General features: G+C 34.8%; 2 protein-coding genes across 10 annotated transcripts in view; one reads left to right on the top strand and one right to left on the bottom strand.

Annotated features, from left to right (window-relative positions):
• Kiaa1958 (KIAA1958 ortholog) overlaps positions 1-19650 on the bottom strand; it is a 143143-nt gene that overhangs the window by 94909 nt on the left and 28584 nt on the right. The window contains exon 2 of one of the 5 annotated variants that reach the window (XM_010639364.2): positions 15697-15780. The exons of the other annotated variants lie outside the window; for them this stretch is intronic. Within the exon in view, the coding sequence (XP_010637666.1) occupies positions 15697-15780 (84 nt within the window). The remainder of the gene's footprint in view (positions 1-15696; positions 15781-19650) is intronic. 5 annotated transcript variants of the gene reach the window in all.
• Inip (INTS3 and NABP interacting protein) overlaps positions 1-19650 on the top strand; it is a 108642-nt gene that overhangs the window by 78831 nt on the left and 10161 nt on the right. For 2 of the 5 annotated variants that reach the window (XM_010639356.3, XM_033759077.1), the window contains 2 exons: positions 4397-4489; positions 6454-7237. In XM_010639356.3, the coding sequence (XP_010637658.1) occupies positions 4397-4489; positions 6454-6504 (144 nt within the window). In that variant the 3' untranslated portion in view covers positions 6505-7237. Of the gene's footprint in view, positions 1-4396; positions 4490-6453; positions 7243-8485; positions 8533-19156; positions 19405-19650 lie in introns of those variants that run through there. The other 3 variants (XR_783324.2, XM_033759079.1, XM_033759078.1) reach the window with 3 other exon arrangements.

Raw genomic sequence — 19650 nt, 5'->3', positions numbered from 1 at the left:
AGCATAATTCATAATAGCCCCAAATGGAAAATTATTTGATATCCATAAACAATTAAATGCACATGGAATTGTAAAATATTTATGCAATGAATTAACTGCACAGAATGACAAGGAACGGATTAGAATGTGCTATACGCAAACCTGAGAGAATCCCACAAACATGTTAATATGCACAAGAAGCCAGACAACAAAGAGTATATTGAAAGGGTCCATTTATGTAATTTAAACACATAAAAGGCCTCCATGGGGAAGGCAGTATAGGGGCTGCTTCTGGAAGTTAACAGGGAGAACACAAGAGGAAGTTTTTGGGGTTCTGGTAATGTTCTGTCTTACTCTGGGTGGTAGTTACAGTTACATGTTTGCTTCATAAAAATAAGCTATACACTCATGATTTGTGCACTTTTTTGTCTGTGCAATTCAATAACTTTCCCCAAAAACCTTAAAATTAAAAATGCATTCTTGATAAATGAAGAATTTTACTATATACCTAGATGAGAAGGCTCACTATTATAAATGTTTAATTTCTTCAAGAAAACTTTATCTCAGTGTAACTAGTTAAAATTCCCCCTTTTTGTCATTATCATCAGGTTGATTCTAAAGTTTAAGACAGTTAACACGCACAAAACAAGAGAGTAATTTTGAAAATAATCAGGCCTTGCCTTGAAAGACATAAATATGTCGTATCAGACTGCAGTATTTTAAACTGTAAATTACTGAGCTATGGGTATAGAAATAAATGAACAAAGCCAGGTACAAAACCCAGGACTGAGGGAGGGTAAGACAAGAGGGCTGCAAGTTCAAGTCCCGCCTGGGCAATTTATGGAGACCTTGTCTCAAAATAGAAAAAAAAAAAAAAAAGTCAGGGAATGCAGCTCACTAATAGAGTGCCCCTGAGTTTATCCTCAGAGGGGGAGAAGGGAAGGAAAGAAAGAAAAAAGAAGGGAAGCAAGGAAAGAAGGAATTAAAGTTACAACAGTGAGACCAGAAAAATAAGTAAATATACAAATTGTTGCGGATAGGATGGACTCCTCAATAAATGATTTAAGAGCCAGGGATTTAGCTCAGTGGTGCCACCACCTGTCTCACAAGCACAAGGTCCTGAAACTGATCCCCGGTACCAAAACAAACAAACAAAGTCTAAGATATAGAGTTGGAGAGACCAAAACAAATTTAGATTTCTGTTTCATACTGCACATACATAAAACTATATGTCTAGCTCAGTAGGGTAGCACACAACTGTAATCCCAGCACTCAGGAAGCTGAGGCAGGTGAGACCTTGTCTCAAAAAACAAAACAAACCATACCAAAAAACCAAAGCATTCCACATTTCTAGATATATATATATATAGATAGATAGATATAGATATAGATATATCTATAGATATATTTCTTTTTAAAGACAGGATCTCACTATGTAGTCTAGGCTGGTCTCAACTCACAGCGATCCTCCTGCCTCAGCCTCCCGAGTGCTGGGATTACAGGTGTGCACCACCACGCCCAGCTTCTAGATAACTTTTTTTTTTTTTTAAAGCTGTTTCCATAAAGACAATTTTCATGATTTTGGGAGTGGGGGAAAGAAAGCCTTTCTCAGCATGACAAAACCCAAAAGGTATACACAAACATGCTACCTGCAGTGAAACACATCTGCAATCTCAGCAGCTCAGAAGAGTCAGGTGGGAGGATCTCAAGCTTGAAGCCAGCCTGGGCAATTGAGTGAGACCCTATTTCTAAATATAAAAACAAGAAAAGGCTGGGGATGTAGTTCAGTGGTATAGCGTGCTTGCCTAGCAGGCACAAGTCCCTGGGTTCAATCTTCAGTACTGAAAAACAAAATCATACAAATTATTTCTGTGTGTGACCTATTCTTTTTTTAGTACATGTTTGTAGTAAAACATGTTTACATTCCTTGTGGGGAAATGGTACATGTAAAAAAGGCAGTAAAGAAAAACGGAGAAATACTTATAAAACACTGACAAAGGACATATAAAAAGCTTTCACGAATCAATGAGAAAACGATAACTCACTAGAAAATGGACCCAGGGTATGACAGGCAATTATTCATAGGAGAATGCAAATAAAGAAACACATTAATAATAGCCAGACATCATCATTACAATGACATATATTTCACTTATAAGATTTGCAAAAATACAAGAAAGCTCCATATCTAAATATTGCCCAGGATGTGAGGGGAATCACATTCCTGACTGATATTAAATGATGCCTACTTCCGTACAAGTTTTTGAGAGGCAAGTTTAGCTCAATGCAGAAATACACAAGTGTGCAAAGATAAATGAGCAAAGATGTTCACTAAAAACCCGTTAGCAGAATGATTAAAGAATTACATACTGTATATATTTACATGCATCTTTAAAATTATGCTACCTTCCACATGCTTACTTTTTTTTTGGTACCAGGGACTGAACTCAAGACCTTGTGTTTGGGAGGCAGGCGCAGCACCACTGAGCCAAATTCCCAGCCCATTCCACATGCTTACTTGAAAAAGGTCCATACCATGATTTCAATATTTACTTTAAGATAATATGCATAACATGATTCCATTCTTAATAAGAAAACTAAAATGATCTATTTATAATTGCACAGAAAAAATCTGAAAGGCTACACATCACGTTAGTAATTAGCTCTGTGGGGCTCTCAGTTTTATGGTAAGTATGAGAATATTATTTTCACATATAAAAATCATTAGGTGTTTGGAAATATGTAGGAAACATAAATAAAATGTTTTTTTTTTTTAATTTGGCCCCAAAATTCTTCTTTTAGAAATTTATCCTAAGGAGAAGGGGATTACTATGAAGGGGGGATATATAATCAAAGAAGGTTCTAGGAGGTTCTATGCATGTATAAAAATGCCACCATGACACTTGTTATTCTGTATAACTAATATGCACTAATAAAAGAGAAATAGGTAAATTTATAAAAATGAAAAACTAGAAGCAGTCAATCCAACAAAAAAGCTGTAAAATAGATCTTGGCATGTCTGGGCAATGGAAATAACAATCCACTTTCAAATACTAAAGTTCTTCTACAAACATACAAAATAAATAGTTTAATTAAAATTGTTTGAAGTATATGTATGAATGCAAAAATTCCAAATTAAAACACCAGAAATTTTAAAAGTTTGGTTGTTGTTGTTTTTCTGAGACCGGGTCTTGCTATGTAGTTCAGGCTAGCCTTGAACTATGTAACCCAGGCTGGCCTCAAACTTGCAGTGATCCTCCTGACTCAGCCCCCTAAGTGCTAGCATTACAGTCATGTGCCACCATGCCTAATTCTAAAAGTTTTTAATGTATGGGTAATGAAGAGTCCTCTGGTTTTTACTTCCCATTTTATTTGCCAAATTATTCACAACAAATATTTATTTAGGTTTAGCTTTTTTGGGGGGGGCAGGGTCCTACTAAATTGCCCACCCAGGCTGGCCTCAGCCTCTGAGTAGCCAGGCATATACATAGGCATATACCACACCTGGCTAATGCCTTAGCATTTTTAAAGCATTATAAATCTTAAAAAAGCAAATGCTGGTTTAACTTTTTAAGTTCACTCTGTGAAAATGTTTGCCATCAAATTCAGTGTTTCCTTTTAAAACTATCTCGAGATACTGAAGCATTAAGTATTTATATGAGATATCTTGCAAACTAAAGTAGTATTCTACAAAAATAGTTATTTCTATTTGGAATGCTTAGCTGTAAAGAAAGACTGGTGGAGGGAGGGCAGGGACAAGGGGAAAAAAGGAGACCCAAGATCTGTCATGTAAAGGTACAAGATCCCAATAATGAATGTAACTGTACTGTATACCTAAAATGTACCAATAAACTCAATGAGAAAAAAAAAAAAAAAAGACTGGAGGGTTATTCAGACCTGAAAAATATATTTGTACTTTTGCAAAATAACTATGAAAGACAGAGTGTTGTATTTGCAGCTATTTAACATTTTTATTATTAAAGTTTAGGATTACAACAGAGATGTCTAAAATCAATCAACTTAATTATAATTATTTAGGTAACCATTCCTGTTCTGCTCAAAGAACATTGGTAAATGTGCTAAATGTAACATATGGAGATTTATATCTGACTAAATAATTTTCCTAATAATAAGGATGTCTAGGATTTGATGTCTATTTAGTTTTGCATATTTTTTTACCTCATTAAAAAAAAGCAACTAAGGATTGCTGGAGGTGAAGAAAAATGACCAATAGAAGTCTAGAGACAGACGGTATTGAGTTCATTGTTTGCAGTGGGGTTTTCTGCTCCACAAACAGGATTTTCAGGCTTGGGCTATAGGAAGCTGTGATTAAGTCAGCTACAGATCTTTTACTGGAGAGTTTTATTACACTATGGGCTATGTTTAAGCAATCACTTGAGAAACACTTTCCCTCCAGGACTGCACCCTCCTCCACGGTCAGAAACAACACTGTGTGGAATGCCTGGCTGAGAATGAACTGCCTATATCCTGGGGCCACTGCAGAGCACAGGTTAGCAATTTTTTTTTTTCAAAATGTGGTTTGATTTTTTGATTGTTCATTGTAGCTATAAAAATCAGCAAGCTTTGCAGAAAACAATTTATTAAATGAAGACTGGTCATTTACTCAAATACAGAGAAAATACTGATTGAAGCATGCTCTCATTATAGAGACTTTATTGACACTCATTACTGATTTTATTGGGGTGTTTTTCTTATTTTCCTAAATTTTAGGCTTACCAACAAATGCTGGAAATAATAGAAAAATACATTACATTAGAGGTAAACATTGTACACACAATGGAGACTCCTGGGACACAAAACTAGGAGTTTATTTAGAGCACAAATATACAGACAAATATGAAGCAAAACAGTGAACTGATAAACATGAAAACATCTCAGTGTAAAAGATCAGTGTGCAACAAAATAAAAATGAAATCAATAGTATATATTCTTAGTAATGAAAACGGTTTATATTACAAATATCAACGGGCAGAGTATTATTGACCATCAGTCAAATATCTTAACATATTAACATAACTTCCCCCATTACAAATCACTTTTCTTCTTCCTTTCACAAATAATAGTAGCAGCTTAAAGAAGTTTTAAGATATGATTTCAGTGAAACTGATACACAAGTCTTTTTTCACATAAATCATTTAAACGCTAAGTGGTGAGAAATGACCATTTCCTGAATTAGGTAGAAGCAAATGCACCCTTGAAGGACAGTACTGAACTATATTGTTTCATTTTTTTTTCTAAGCATTGTGATGATTATATTTTAAACAGATGTCTGGCCTTAAATTTTAGTGCCTAAATTGATAAATCTAACTTTTTCTTTCCAATTTCTAAGAGTAAAATGAACCTTAAACATACTTTTATAAGATGGAAGCCCTCATCGAAGTTGAGCACAGAACTGATTCTTCTAAACCATGAACACTCTTCATTTTAACAGCTAAATGAGTAACACACGGTGATTCTACTGAATCCAAAATGTATCCAGTTATTCTCTCACCAGGTTTCAGGTCTATGGGGTTATAATTACAATTTCACTTAAAAGGTACAAACTATTACTCATCAGGGGACTAATCTGGCAAATCTATCTGTAAATTTAGCAGTTAAAACACTTAAAGTCATGGGAAAAAATGGAAACTTCAAATTAGAAACCTCACAAACATATATGTATTATTTGATTAAAAAACTCTTAGGCATAGAGATAATAAGACAGGCATAGAAGACCTATGGGTGACAAATAAATACAAGAACAGAACTCAAACACATGTTCCCCATACTATCTAATAGAAATAATTAATCATCAGGATATATCATGCCATAATCTTTGGTGTCCAAAATTAAAAAGAAATTCTTGGTACAAAGGCTTTGCCTGGAAATTCCCAATGCAGGAATAAAAAAATAAAAAAATAAAAAAATTTCTGTGAGACTCTGGGGGCCAAGGGACAAAGACAGAGCTTCTAAAGACCATACTTAATTGAATTTCTTTTATTGCTTTATCACCACCTCATTGCAGGGTGAATGTTTAAAAGCATATTGTGAAGAAAAGGCTCACAGATAAAATCTTTCTTTTCCTCTAAGCAAAGAAGTGGCAGGGGACCTTGATGAATTAGTTTTAATATTCTTAGAATTAAATCTGTAATTTCAGCAGCAATGTGTTCCAATACAGTATTGGCTGTGGCTATGTATCTGACAATCACACAAAAAGTTTCCATATAATCAGGAGATTATCCCTTCATTAAAGGAGTCTTGTCATTATAAACTCATTGAACCAACAGAAGGAAATCTTGCACCAAGTGAGGTGTTTTGGCATGTTGGTTTTGAGGAAGCAGTCTTCTTTTTGTAATATTTTATGACAATTTTCCCTCCATTTCAAAAGCGTATAAATGTAATGATATTTTCCATGTTAAAATTTAACAAAGTATAGTAGTTAACCTGTTAAGACAATCTTCTCTCTACATTCAGAATTTGTATGGAACTGCTGACACAGATGGGAAACAACAGGAGCTGAAATAAACAGATGAACTTGAAAAAATCCGGGAGGACATAAGGCAACCAAATATGTTAAATAAATCCATGCAAATACTAAATGTCAAAATTAACATTTGGGAACTGTGAGGTTTCAATGGTCCTTTATAAATTAAAAAAAATTCTTATTTAATGCAATTCAAAGAAGACATGATAACCAACCAAGGTAATGTATGAACCTCGCAGTCTTCTACTGTTATACTGCTCAGCCTAAAAATATCTACATGAAAGAAAACTATGTTGTTCTATTTGTCTCTATTTATTTTTTCTGTAAGGTCAAGTGTCTGAAGAAGAAAATTAGATTTAAAATCCTAGGATAAGAAGTACTTGGAAAACGTTAGAATTCTTGTTTTCTTTCCCTTTTTGCAAATGTTTCACTTTCAGAATTGGGAACGTGTGGAATGATATATAATGAAACAAAGATTTTCAAGTTTGGCACCACTTAACAACTGTAATATTTCCTTCTGTAGAGGCCATTAAGTGCGGCTCAAAATATTAACCAACTAAGCACATACTTTCTCAAGCCACACATACTGACGTTGACTGGCACAGCCTTTTAGCACAGTTTGTCACTTGAACTACAGGAAGTGATAGCAGCAATGGTTAACAATTCCACATAAACACAAACACATATGAAAGAGCACCTATAACAACATGCAAAACCTCAACAGTGACATCACTATTACACAATGCATAGAAACTGTAATGGTTTTTGGCAAGATTTTTCTTTTTTTATAACAAATACTTTATAAAACAAAAGTTCTTCATTATAAATGCTATTTAAAAAGTTGTAATATAATGAATTATTGGTATAAAAGTTCAGTTAATCTGGGTGGATTAACACTAAACGTGGACTTACTTTTCATTCAGTATAATCAATTATAAATTAATTTTTAGTGGAAGTATACTGATATTTGATTTATAAAATGTAAAAATTACAAAAAATAAACAAGCATAAAATCACTAAAATATTATATGCACAATTAGTATTCTATATTGCTGATGCCTTTTTAATTCTATATATCACAAATAAATTATGTCAAAGCATTTTCAAAGCTCTGATTAAAATCAATTTAAAATGGTAAAAATGTTTTTTAATTCCAGTGTAATACCAAGATTCACATTAGACTAGCAAAATTCAGCATTCCATAAAAGACAAATAATTACATTGTATCCTTTTAACATCCTAGTATTTGACTTTAAAAATTATGAACCGATAGGTATAGTTTATAAAGTAAAATTTTCTGGAATTTCTCACATTTGTTTGAATTCCTTTTCAGAAGAAAAAGCAAGATGTGAGAAATATATTTTGTATTTCTACATCTTCCAGCTGTAGGCCTCTTTAACTGGCTACTATGTTCCCTTTACTATCTCTAAATAAATTCACTTCAGATCCATCCTCATTAGAAATTTGAACTTCTTGACTGAGAATATGTTCAAAACTTTCAAATATGATTTTAACAAAAATCTTCCAAAGACTAAAAGAAGGTATTGTGGCCTGAATCCAAAACCAGTAATATAGTTATTACGTAGCTGGATGTCCAATAAATATCAAATTAAACAAAGTTAGTTTTTAGTACATGACCTATCATTGGAATTCAAATACTTGAAGAATGTGGATATTGTGTTTTCCTTTCATAACTGAAGACAAAATATGAGGTAGGCTGAGAGATATCTGTCAGAGTAAAAGAAAACAATCATGTTCAGAGATTATCCTAACAAATTTCAGATCATAATGACAAACGGTTAAAATAAAGATACAACACTGCACAATCAAAATTGAAATTTCATATTCAAAAATAGCCCGTTTGGAAACTAGCAGCTTGAATCTACTAATAAAAATGATGTTTTAAAAAAAATTAACAGTTGGAAAATAAGCAAGATACTCTTTCCTAACTCATGGTTAACTTCATGTAGAGTTGTTTTTCCTTCCTAAATTCTTATCATTCCTTTATTTACATGTGGATAGGAAATCAGAAAGTGCCTGGGTTCTCATCCTGGCTCCAACCTAACAAGGTAAGAACATCTCATCTCTTTGGGGATGTTTTCTCATCTGTAAAAGAGTGGATTAGATGTTTCCAATCTTACTTTCTAGCCAGCACACCTGAAAGATATACCGAACAGAGGTAACAGCAGCTCAGTTTAGTCTCAAAGGAAGGCAGGACAGGACATAAGTCGTGGGGAATGTATTTGAAGATATGTTCTCTTTACTGTTTCCATCTTTTTGCCCTCCCACCCCCAGGAGGACATTGTACCCTGTACTCAGCATTGGAAATCACTGGACTAGATCACCTGTTGAGTCTTTCCCAGGGATACCCTCTATGATTATAATTCAATAAAGCAATGATTTACATTAATACTATGAGAATTAATATTCTGATCATATTAGGGCTCTAATTAATATTGTCTGATTCCAATTCAACAGTCACAACTTACATAAAACTCAATTTAATGTATTAAAATGCTATCTTTTAAAGAAATACAATCTTCAATACCAAATCAGGTCTTCAGTCAACTTTGATAATTTACAAAAAGCTGGGCCATGAGAAATTTTGAGAAAGTAAACTGAGAGTTGTTGGCAGCTTGTCAATGGCCTTTTTTTTCTGTTGTTGTGTAACTAGATATACACCAAGCCATTAATAGGGTATCTGCAATATTTTTTTAATCTAGGTTCTATTTGATGATAAGGAAAATTTTACTTTTCTAGCTCTGTTACTTTGCCTTATGTAAAACTATGTGCTCATATCACCTCAGCCAGATATAAAAGGGGAGAATAGCAATGTTTGAATATTATACATACAATAATTTTTGGGATGCCCTGCCAATGGTCTATCTGTATATCATATCATACCATGGATGTGCAGAGATATACCTTGGATAAATAAATTCTATTTGGGAAAAATTTATTAAACTGATAGCAAATTACTACTTTTTTTCTGGCTCTAGGTATTAAATCTAGGGCTTCACATACTTTACTGAGAAGCTATATACCCCTGCCCTGTAACTTTGTAATGAATGAATCTTTAAAAAATATCTTTCTGGGTTTTTTTTTTTTTTTTTTTTTTTGGTATCAGGGATCAAACTCAGGACCTTACAGTTACAAGGCAGGTGGGGCAGCACCACTGAGCTAAATCCCCGGTCCCTTTAAAAATATCTTACTGCAATAAATTGTCATACACTCTTACACTCTCCTCTTGTTTTTTTTTTCTCTAGGCTTGGAAACTTATTTCCTTTATTATATGATAGTTTTTTAAAAGATTTGTGCTAAGTATTACAACTTTATTTTGGCTAGAGAAATAAAGATCAAATATATACCTTTCCTTTAGAGAAAATAGCCAGAAGTGATTTAAAATCAGAAATGTTTCTTTAATATTATATAGTGGATATAATCAAATTAGAAAACATCTGGATGGTTTTACAGTCTATTTCTAACTATGAAAATCGTAAAGATCGTATTTTGTCCCAGGGTTTTCTGCAACAGCAATCATAATTACTTAGGAAAACAAAAACTATAATAACAAAATGCTCTATTAAGTAATCAATTTGCTGGTTCCAAATTTGCAGGTGAGACCAAACTCTGACAAACTGAAAACCAATACATAGTACCTGGTCGGTGGTAATATCGGTTTATGGGTTTGAGAGAGGCATTCTCTCTGACTAGAATATCCCTTGCCTTGTATGAATTATAAGGAACTCTCCTGTAAATGGGTTTTGGCTTTACTTGGGGTAAAGCAAAGATCAATCACATATATCATTTCTTGTGCACATACAAACACCTCTATGGCAAAGTTATGTGTTCTTTAAAGAGTGACACAAAATTCTGCTCTCTGCTAGTGGCCAGAAGAAATAAACTCTGTTGCATGTCTCATTTTAAAGTAAGTATTTTAACAGGGCCTAAATATTATGGTGCTCACAAACATGGTAGCTCATAATGTGATCACTATCAGTTCAGAGTTAAATGAATAGTAATGATTTTATTACACCAGGTATTTCATTACAATTTATCACTTCAGAAGGCCTACCGTAGAAGCACAAGCAAACCACTCCTCAAACAAGTCGATACCACAGAAAAGGTCAGGGCTTAGAGGAACCAGGATCTAGTTTCAGACAGTGATGTTCCTATGCATTAACTGTGACATGAGTAACCCATTTGGCCGCTCTGATTTCCTCATTTACAAAAGAGAAACAATGATCTTTACCTAAAGCGACTACTGTCAAAATTAAGAGAAACAACTTATAAAAGCACTCAGTAGAAGGCTATAGTGTACTTCACAAGAGTTGTGGATGACAAATCTGTACACAACAGATGATAACAGAAATGGCTTATTTTCTCATTGATTTTAAAATGGGCTTTAAGGAAGAGTTTCAGCAAAATATTCAAAGCAGTGTTAATATTCTGCAGCAAATCCACATATTTACTGAATAAATAATAACAGACAAATTTTAGGAGTGCAAAGTTTGGGAGACTGAAATAGTTCGGGCATAGAATTTGCTGGGCTCTCAAAAATGAAACGTTAGTCTTTTATGACATTTTTTAAGAATAGGGACTATTTTATATATCTTTATATTCTTCCCAGTGTCTAGATTCTAGCTGCCTAATAATTATGTGCTTATGTGACTATCAATTACCTCAATGAAGTCATTGATTGCATGGCATCTGGAAGGTAAATCACATAACTCTGACAAGTTAACACCACAAAAGTTTCAGCTAATAAGGGTCTAGGAAAGCCAGTGACCTGATCTATACCAGAAAAATTTTGGACTATTCTTTGGACCGTCAAGCAATTATTTAACGTTGGAAAAAATTTAACATGGGGAAAATAATTATAAAATAAATATTTAAATGATAGGGGACACAGCTCATGGTAGAGCACTTGCCTAGCATGTGTGAGGCCATGGGGTTCAATTCTTAGTACTGAAATTTTTTTTTTGAGACAGGGTCTCACTATGTAGTTGAGACTGACCTGAGACTCACTATGTAGCCCAGGCTGGTCTCAAACTCACAGCAATCCTCCTGCCTCAGCCTCCTGAGTGCTAAGATTACAGGCATGCCCAGCTAAAAATTTTTTAAAAAATAAATACTTCAAATACACCATATTTGGAATAGAATGATTTTAATAGAGTCTTAAGAATAAGTCATCTTGGATAAATATTCTGAATCCCTTTTCAAATACCATATTTTGTTTTTTTTTAAATTGCTAACATTTATGGTTTGCAAGAGCCAGTTTGTTATATGAGTATAAAACAAAAACTGAATTATACAGCTATGTCATCTGAATGCTGACAGATGGGCTCAGTGTTTCCGTTGTAGAAAATTTAAAATTTCTAGAGTTCTGTGAGGAACACTGGAGAATGTCTTACATGGCATTACATTGTTCTTAATGTGTAAACTCTGCAAATATGGTTTTGTTGCTTATGCGCAGACCACACTGTTGCCTGAAAAGGCAACACAATGTGCTGTAGTGAACCCTAGGGAATGTTGAACTTTCCCCTAAAACACATATCTGATTTTGGCAGCTATACCTGCCACAGTGAAAAATGATTATTATTACTTTTTTGGTAAGTTAAAATTCCAAATAATAAAAATAGCCTCTGGCAATTATATGTCCTCAGTATTGTTTAGATAAAAATACTGGGGCTGGGGATTTGGCTCAGTGACACCACACTTGACTTGCAAGGTCCTGAGTCTAATCCCCAGTACCGGGGTGGCGGGAGCAAAATTTAGTGTTAGTTGCAGGTGTTTTCATGACTTAACATAAAAAGATACTATATTATAAGTTGGCTATGTTCTACTAACTACCAAACTATTCTTTAGAAAACTATTTTTCTGAATCTAAATGTCACAGTGTTTCTATCAGGTTTGACTGATCACAGCAAAATATAAATAAATAAAAACAATTCACATCTCAAGTTAATTATATTAGACTAAAAGAAAATGAGGTATGGTTAGGGCAAGACAGATTTTCATTTTGGTAGCTCAATCTTTCCCCTTCAAGACAAACTTACTTTGCTGTCAATAACATGAAGAACTTAGAAACTATGTCATTTAAAAATAAAATGCATAACCACGTTTAAGTATATCATAAAAACTTTTAAAAATGAGAAATAGTTCACATAAAAATATCCAAGGAAGAGTTCTATTAAAGGAAGCTGTATTGTGCACTGACGAAACAGTTCTAAAACAGCAAGATTTTGTAAAGAAAATTTGGAAAAACAGGCTCTAGTTTCAGATGAATCAACTGGGGGAAGAGAGAGCAGAGAACACAGTGGGCTGCCATGAAAGATCACTCAACATTACTTTCAATCAACCTCAAGAGATGGAAAGACACTGCCCCATCTCTGGCTCAAATCACTGGAAACTAATTACAGGGTAGTATTGAAAAGGGAGAAGAAACAAAAGCTCTGAATATGACAGACTATTTCCTTGGCTGTGATCTAATCTGATTTATCAAGATCTTACCATAAAATGGAGATAATTTATTTTCTTTTCAAAGCTACTGAAAGTTTAAGATAACATATATAGAAAGTTATGCTCTGCCCTTTCTTCTTGTTTCTGGATGTACAAATGGATGTTTCTCTATGGAAGAAAAGTCACAAAAATGAAGTTAATTCCACCACATAAAGTCAATAGCAGACTTCCTGCTCCTGTGCAAACGCAAGATCACACAGAGGAATGTCTTTATGTACTTAGGACTTAGTGGTGGAAAGAAATGCCTTGCTCAGCTGTATGACAAAGCAACTCAGAATTAAATTTTTCCTGGTCCTGAAATAAATTAACATATAAAATACTACCTACCTTCCTAGATAATGTGAATTATGAGTTTGCTTTAAAGAAAAATATCTCCCAATAGAATACCCAGACCCAGAAAACCAATTAAGGTTTGGAGTTTATGTATATTAATGATCATACAGGATAGAACGTAGCTCAGCTTTACCATGGTTCTAATGTTTAAATTTATTTTATTTTCTAAGTGTCTTAACTAGTACAGTAATTCATCACAGCCTTCAAGACTTGAAAACAAAGACCTTGGAAAAACTGCCACAAATGTTTAACCAATTTAAAAATTATCACTACAACTGTACAATACTTCAGATAAGTGTGTTTTTATTTCCTATAGAAGAAACTTGCATATTTTCAAGAATGCTTTTGAATTCAGCTAAACCTGTTACCAAAATATATTTCTTAAAATTAGTGTCAATACCCCTTTGAACTTAACTGCGGAGTCAAGTAACTTCCCTAGGGAAAAAGAAACTGAACTTTAATGCTTATAAATAAATAATTCATGAGATCTGAGCTTTGAAGAGGATGCTTTTTTGTATTAAACTAGTGCTTCTAGATTTTTAGCAAGACTCTTTCATTCTCCACCTTCTCTTTATGCTTAATAAACAATCTAAAGCTTGGGAATATTTTTAAAGTTTTGGTAGTTTTAGAACTTTCTGTGACTGATAATTAAAACTTCATTTACACTAATTTTTAGGGCTAAAAAATATTCCATCTGTGTTCAAGCACGCCAGTAAAAATGAGCTATGTAACAGTCTTTTTGTCACAATATTAGACTTTGCTTATTATTTTAAAATTACAAATCTTCCAAAAAGAATGTCACCTTTTCTCTTACTTTCTTCCCCCCTCAAAAGAAAATGTCAGCTAAATATCTATATATTCATACTGCAAACATGAGGCACAGGAAACTAATTAAGTAAAAAATAATGTAAATACATTAAGCCTATACCACATTTTTGTATTCTGATCTGGCTAAATATTACTTTTGTGTGAGCAGTGAAGATAGTACTGTCTCCTCTTAATTAAAATAGATGTAAAAATTAAAAAGAAAGCCACTTGTGAAGGAGACAAAAAGAGACAGGGTAAGAAGGAAAAGCAAGGAGTTGAGGACACAGTGTCTACAATGACTGTTTCCTTTTTGATATTTTAAAAACGGAATTCTCTACTCTGTTTGTTGCCTGAGAACCACTATGGTTTTGTAAAGTCTGTAACAGTAATTACAAGTAATCACCCACAAGGACATTTATTTGTCTTAACCCTATAAATACTATGTTAGTAATACTAAACTATCTCCATTGGCTTATTTGTAAAAAGAAAAATATATTATATAATTTTTATAAAGTTAACACTGAGGGCACAGAGAGAATGAGAAGCAGTGTATAATCACAGTTTCTCGGGACAAAGTAACCAAACTGGGGTCTTGCTCAAGCCACCTGGTCAAGCAGTGTCTGAGGAAGAGTCATAGGAGGCAGAGACAATGAAATTGCCACTGTTGGAGTGCCCGGCCACTGACTGGGCGGCCTGCTGGCTCAGGTTGTTACAGATAAGCACCAGCTGGTTGCTCTGGGCCTCAGACAAAGTGCTGCAGCTCTGATACACACTGAAGTTGGTTTTCCTGCCGGGGATGTTACCCTTCTCACACATGGTCTTCACCATCTTGGCCAGCTTGTTCTTGCCAAGAGCCTGGCAGTTGTACCAATGCAGAGCTGCTAAGTTTACGACCGGCTTGATGGACAAGTAGAAAGGGGCATCCTCATAGCGCATGGCAGGGGGCCGCCGCTGGGCATACTCCTTATAGTCCTGTACGGGACAGGTCTGTGGAGCGTGCTGGGTGGCATATACACGGGAGTCCGTCCCCCCTCTCTTGGTTTTGGCATTCAGATCACCAGTGTCTTGACCCATCCACTCCAAGTACTCCAGCCCCGTTTCTGTTACCCGGAGTCGGATGTCACCCCATTTCAAGGTAGATCCATGGAAGCCTGTACAGTGCCCGAAAGCTTTTGTGTTGTTGAGCCAGACAAGATTTAGCAGACCTTCAGGATTGTATCGGCTTAGCAGTCCCCTTTTCCGCAGGATGAGCTCATCAGCAAAGGTGAGCTTCATGGACTTGTGTGGCTTATTTCCTTTTCCTTTGCATCGAAGTTCAATTTGCTTCTGTTTCAGGGCCTCCTGTGAACGCTTGAATTCCTTGTCCCTGGTGATACTGTAGCCATACCTGTGCTCTTTCAGGTACCGCTCAAGCCCACACTGGTAATTTGCCAAGCTATTGGGTTCATACTCAGACCCATCCTTCTGCCTGGCATCAACAAAAAAAGAAGCAAGGTAGGCATCCAACTCCTTGCAAGGGATGACATAAATTTCTCTTGTTTCAGAAGGGTACTTGGAGATGAGGAACTCGCGGAAATTGCGGAGCGCAGTCTGTGTGCTCCGGATGGTTTTCTCATTCTGCTCCCTGCTGAGCTCAGCTGCTCTTTCATCCTGGTCTGCAACAAATTGGGGAGGAGAGGGATAGAGAGGGTGTTGATGAGTTCAGACAATGCACTTTCTACTCTGAAATAAAAGTTTCCTTTTATAATGAAAAAGGGAAGAAGGAATCAATTTTACAGAGATCACTGATAAATGGTATCACAGACCTGTCACATTATTAAAGCCAACTTCAGCTGCATAAATGTACAAGCAAGAGTATGGCCCATGACCATCAAAGTGAGCTTCCTATGTCATTGGCACATAGTTCAGTGTGTGAAGGTTTGTGCTAGGAGTGAGACTAGAGGCAGCCTTCATTTTAGGAAGCACATGGGAGAGAGATATATTATTGACCTGACAAACTCATTCTCACTTGTGAAACCAGAGGGTGGACTGGTTCCTTTTTATTGAATTAAACTAAAATACAGTATTGGTATTTATTAACACATCACTAGAAATCTACATTGAAAACAGTAACAACAGATCTTCTATGGCAGTTGATTTGATACTTGCCATTCTATAACTATTTAGGAAAAGACATTTTATATGTATACTGCACATCATAGCTGGGCAGTTGGTAATAAGTGATAAAAATATTTGGTATTCTGGAGGAAAACAAGTATAAAATTTCCTGTCAATAACAAGCACAATGCAATGTGAATTAGGCTATTATAATCCAGATGTAAGGGAGTGGGAATTTCTTTTCCCAGAATACTTTATTAATCTATTATTACACTTTGTCTTAAGAATCTGAGATGCTTCTTTCTGTTACAGATCTTCCATAAAGAAGTAATATGGCTCAAGAGTAGTAGTCCTCACACTTCACTGTGGCTGGAAATCATTCAGGATGCTGGACCAAATGCAGATCACCAGATGACAGGCTTAAGAATCTGCATTTTGACCCGCACCCTACACACATGATGAAAGCATAAGTGCCTTATGTACTATGGGCAATGGTTAATGGTCAAGTTCAATTGCATCACTTTAATGGCTTCATTCAGTAAATTTAACTTAAATTTGAGATCTTAACTTTATTTATAAAAATACTTTGTCAAAAATCATGACTACTATGTCAGACAGGTTTGGGTGAAAATCAAAAGATGGAATAACACAACAGAAACCTAGGTATCTTACTAATTGTTGAGGCAAATATAGAGATTAATCTAGGACATTAAAAAACTCAATTTCTGGTTCTGAAATATAAATTTTATTTATCCTAATCACCTAGAAAAATGTTAAATTTGTAAGTTTGCTCAATAGCCTTTGTAATTGCCACATCCAATAATCAAAATGAAGTTTCTAGTAAACTGAATTTTGTTTCCAAAACACACTTTTTGTATTACTATATATATATATACATGAATCACCATATTTTAAAATGACAATTCTAAGGTAGAATTGCTAAAATCCACATAATCTTACAAAATGAAATGAACTAAAATTCACTACATATATATACATATATATATATACACACACACACACATACACACACACACAATTTTTGAAAGATCACATTTCCAAATCTCAAATATATGAAAGCATATTTTGTGCTTCAACAGTCTTAACTTTCAGTTATGCTATTTTTCTAGTTGAAATTATTTATATAAACAATGCAGATGTTTATCTTTCTATCCAAAATCTAGAAAGCCATAGTTGAATATAACCTTTTACCATAGGGCTTCCTTGACTATTTACACATAAAACCAGCACATCTGTTTATTTTGGCTACTTGTTCAAATATCTATCACAGCAGTTCTCAGCCTCAATGAATGATTTTCTAAGAAACAAACATCCACAGACAACTTAAGGGAAAACAAAATTCCAGTTTCTCAAGATTCACATTGGATCTTTTCTAAAATTTATGTAGATGAAGACTGATTTGTGCACACTGCCATCCCAAATCTACCATGGTACATTCTCTGAAGTATAAAAGACTTTAAGGAAGCCAAGTAAAATTTATATATCAATGATCAAATACCTAGCATTCCTTTTCCTCTGTCATATACAAATTCTGATATAAGTAATATCTGCCATTAGAAAGAAGATTTGGGGCTTGAATTGAGGTGTTCTAAATTTAGGACATCTGAAGGAGCTATAGAATAGAGATGCTGATTCTCTCAACTGGAATTGGAATATTCTGCAGAACTACAAAAAGATAAAGGTGGCTTAAACTTTTATTCATTTTAGATTCACTGTGCTTTTATTCACAAGGTCCTTAACTATTATCAAATCATATCAAGAGATACCAGTTCTATTTATAGCCAATCCTCATTTTCATTTTATAAAATATTCAGTATTTTCTACCTTTTTACAAAAATAACCTGAAGCTTACACTGAAAATCTTTGCCTGTCAATTAAAAGTAAATGAGTGATACATTTTTTTTTCAAAGTTCTTTTAAAGGGTATGTGAGAAAAAAAAAGTCTAAGTCCAGGGCTGGGGATTTAGCTTTAGCTCACTGGTTCCCCTGCCTGCCTCATAAGTACAAGGTCTGTAGTTGGATCCCAGGTACCAAAAAAAAAAAAAAAAAAAAAAAAAAAAAAAAAAGAACAATAAAGAGTCTAAGTCTGTTAGACTTAAGTAAAGACCATTAACTGGTCTGCAGAAGTGGCTCTAGCAAAGATGGCCATGGCATGTGCTGCAGTGCTGGCTGGTGCCATCACCTCCGACAGGTCCCTAGTGAGATGCCAGCTTTCCCTCTTCTGCCTCTCTTCCACATTTACAACACCAAGCTAACCTGCCCTACTCAGAGTCAACAGATACATAGATCTGTTCAACTTATCCTCAGTTCAGCCTTGTTGTCAAGTCTGTCCCTCCTTTCTACTAGGTCTCAATCTTACTAAGAAAGAGCCATTTCATAGAGCTCAAGAAAAGTGTTACGCTGTCATAGTCTTTCCTAACAGCTTGGGATGTGACACAGTAGGAGTCTGGAAAGGCAAAGATACTCTCATCCATTTTATGTGAATAAAGAGAAGGAAATGGTCTTAAAATAGAGTAAAAGTAAGTTTTTTAGAGAACAAAATCAAGACTACAGAAAATTGATAATAAAATATAGACCCACTACAGTCACTTTGTATTTATCTATATTTTTAGAAATTTTCCGATCCATTTTTTAAAAAACTTTTTATTAGATATAACATTCATGTAATACACAGTAGACCAGCGATGGCGAAGCTTTTAAAGACGAGTGCCCAAACTGCAATGTAAAACCCACTTACTGACCACAAAATGCCACAGCAGTCAAACCTAAATACTGAAGTTTTAGTTTAGAAAAAACAACTGTATACTTGGCTTGCATCTTGACAGAGAGGGCTCTGCATGCCCCCTGCAGCATACACGCCATAGGTTCACCACCAGTACTGCAGATTAATCAAGTACATGTGATTAATTTTCAGATGAAATATGTCTGAGAATCCAGTGCCCAGACCACGAAAAAGAATGTCACCAGCATCCCAGAAGCCTCCCCCTTCTTCCATCTTCCCTCACCCCAAGAAAACTGCTCTCCTGGCCTGAAGCACCATGGTTTGCTTGACCTGTTACTGTAACCTGTTGTAGATGAAATCTTAGGATACCAACTCTTTTATATCTGGCTCTTCAGGCCAATGTTATGATTGTGACTTCACCCATGTTGATGTATTTATCTGTAAGTTATGCTCTTTTTCCATGTAACATTCCATTACATGAATTTATCATAGTTTGTTTTTATATTCCATTGGACACTGTGTTCTATTGGTTTTCAGTTTGAGGATATTTCATAAAACTGATATGAATAGGGTCTGGGGATTTAGCTCCAGGGTATTACTGCTTACTTCGCAATCGTAAGGTCCCAAGTTTGATGGCCAGTACCAAAAATAAAAAATAAAAAAACAGATATGAACATTCCAGTGGG

The sequence above is a fragment of the Fukomys damarensis genome, unplaced genomic scaffold (assembly GCF_012274545.1).
Source record: "Fukomys damarensis isolate Sample0158 unplaced genomic scaffold, DMR_v1.0_HiC HiC_scaffold_36, whole genome shotgun sequence".
NCBI lineage: Eukaryota > Metazoa > Chordata > Mammalia > Rodentia > Bathyergidae > Fukomys > Fukomys damarensis.
Note: the sequence above shows the minus strand (reverse complement) of the source record. Positions and strands in the feature narration are given on the sequence as shown.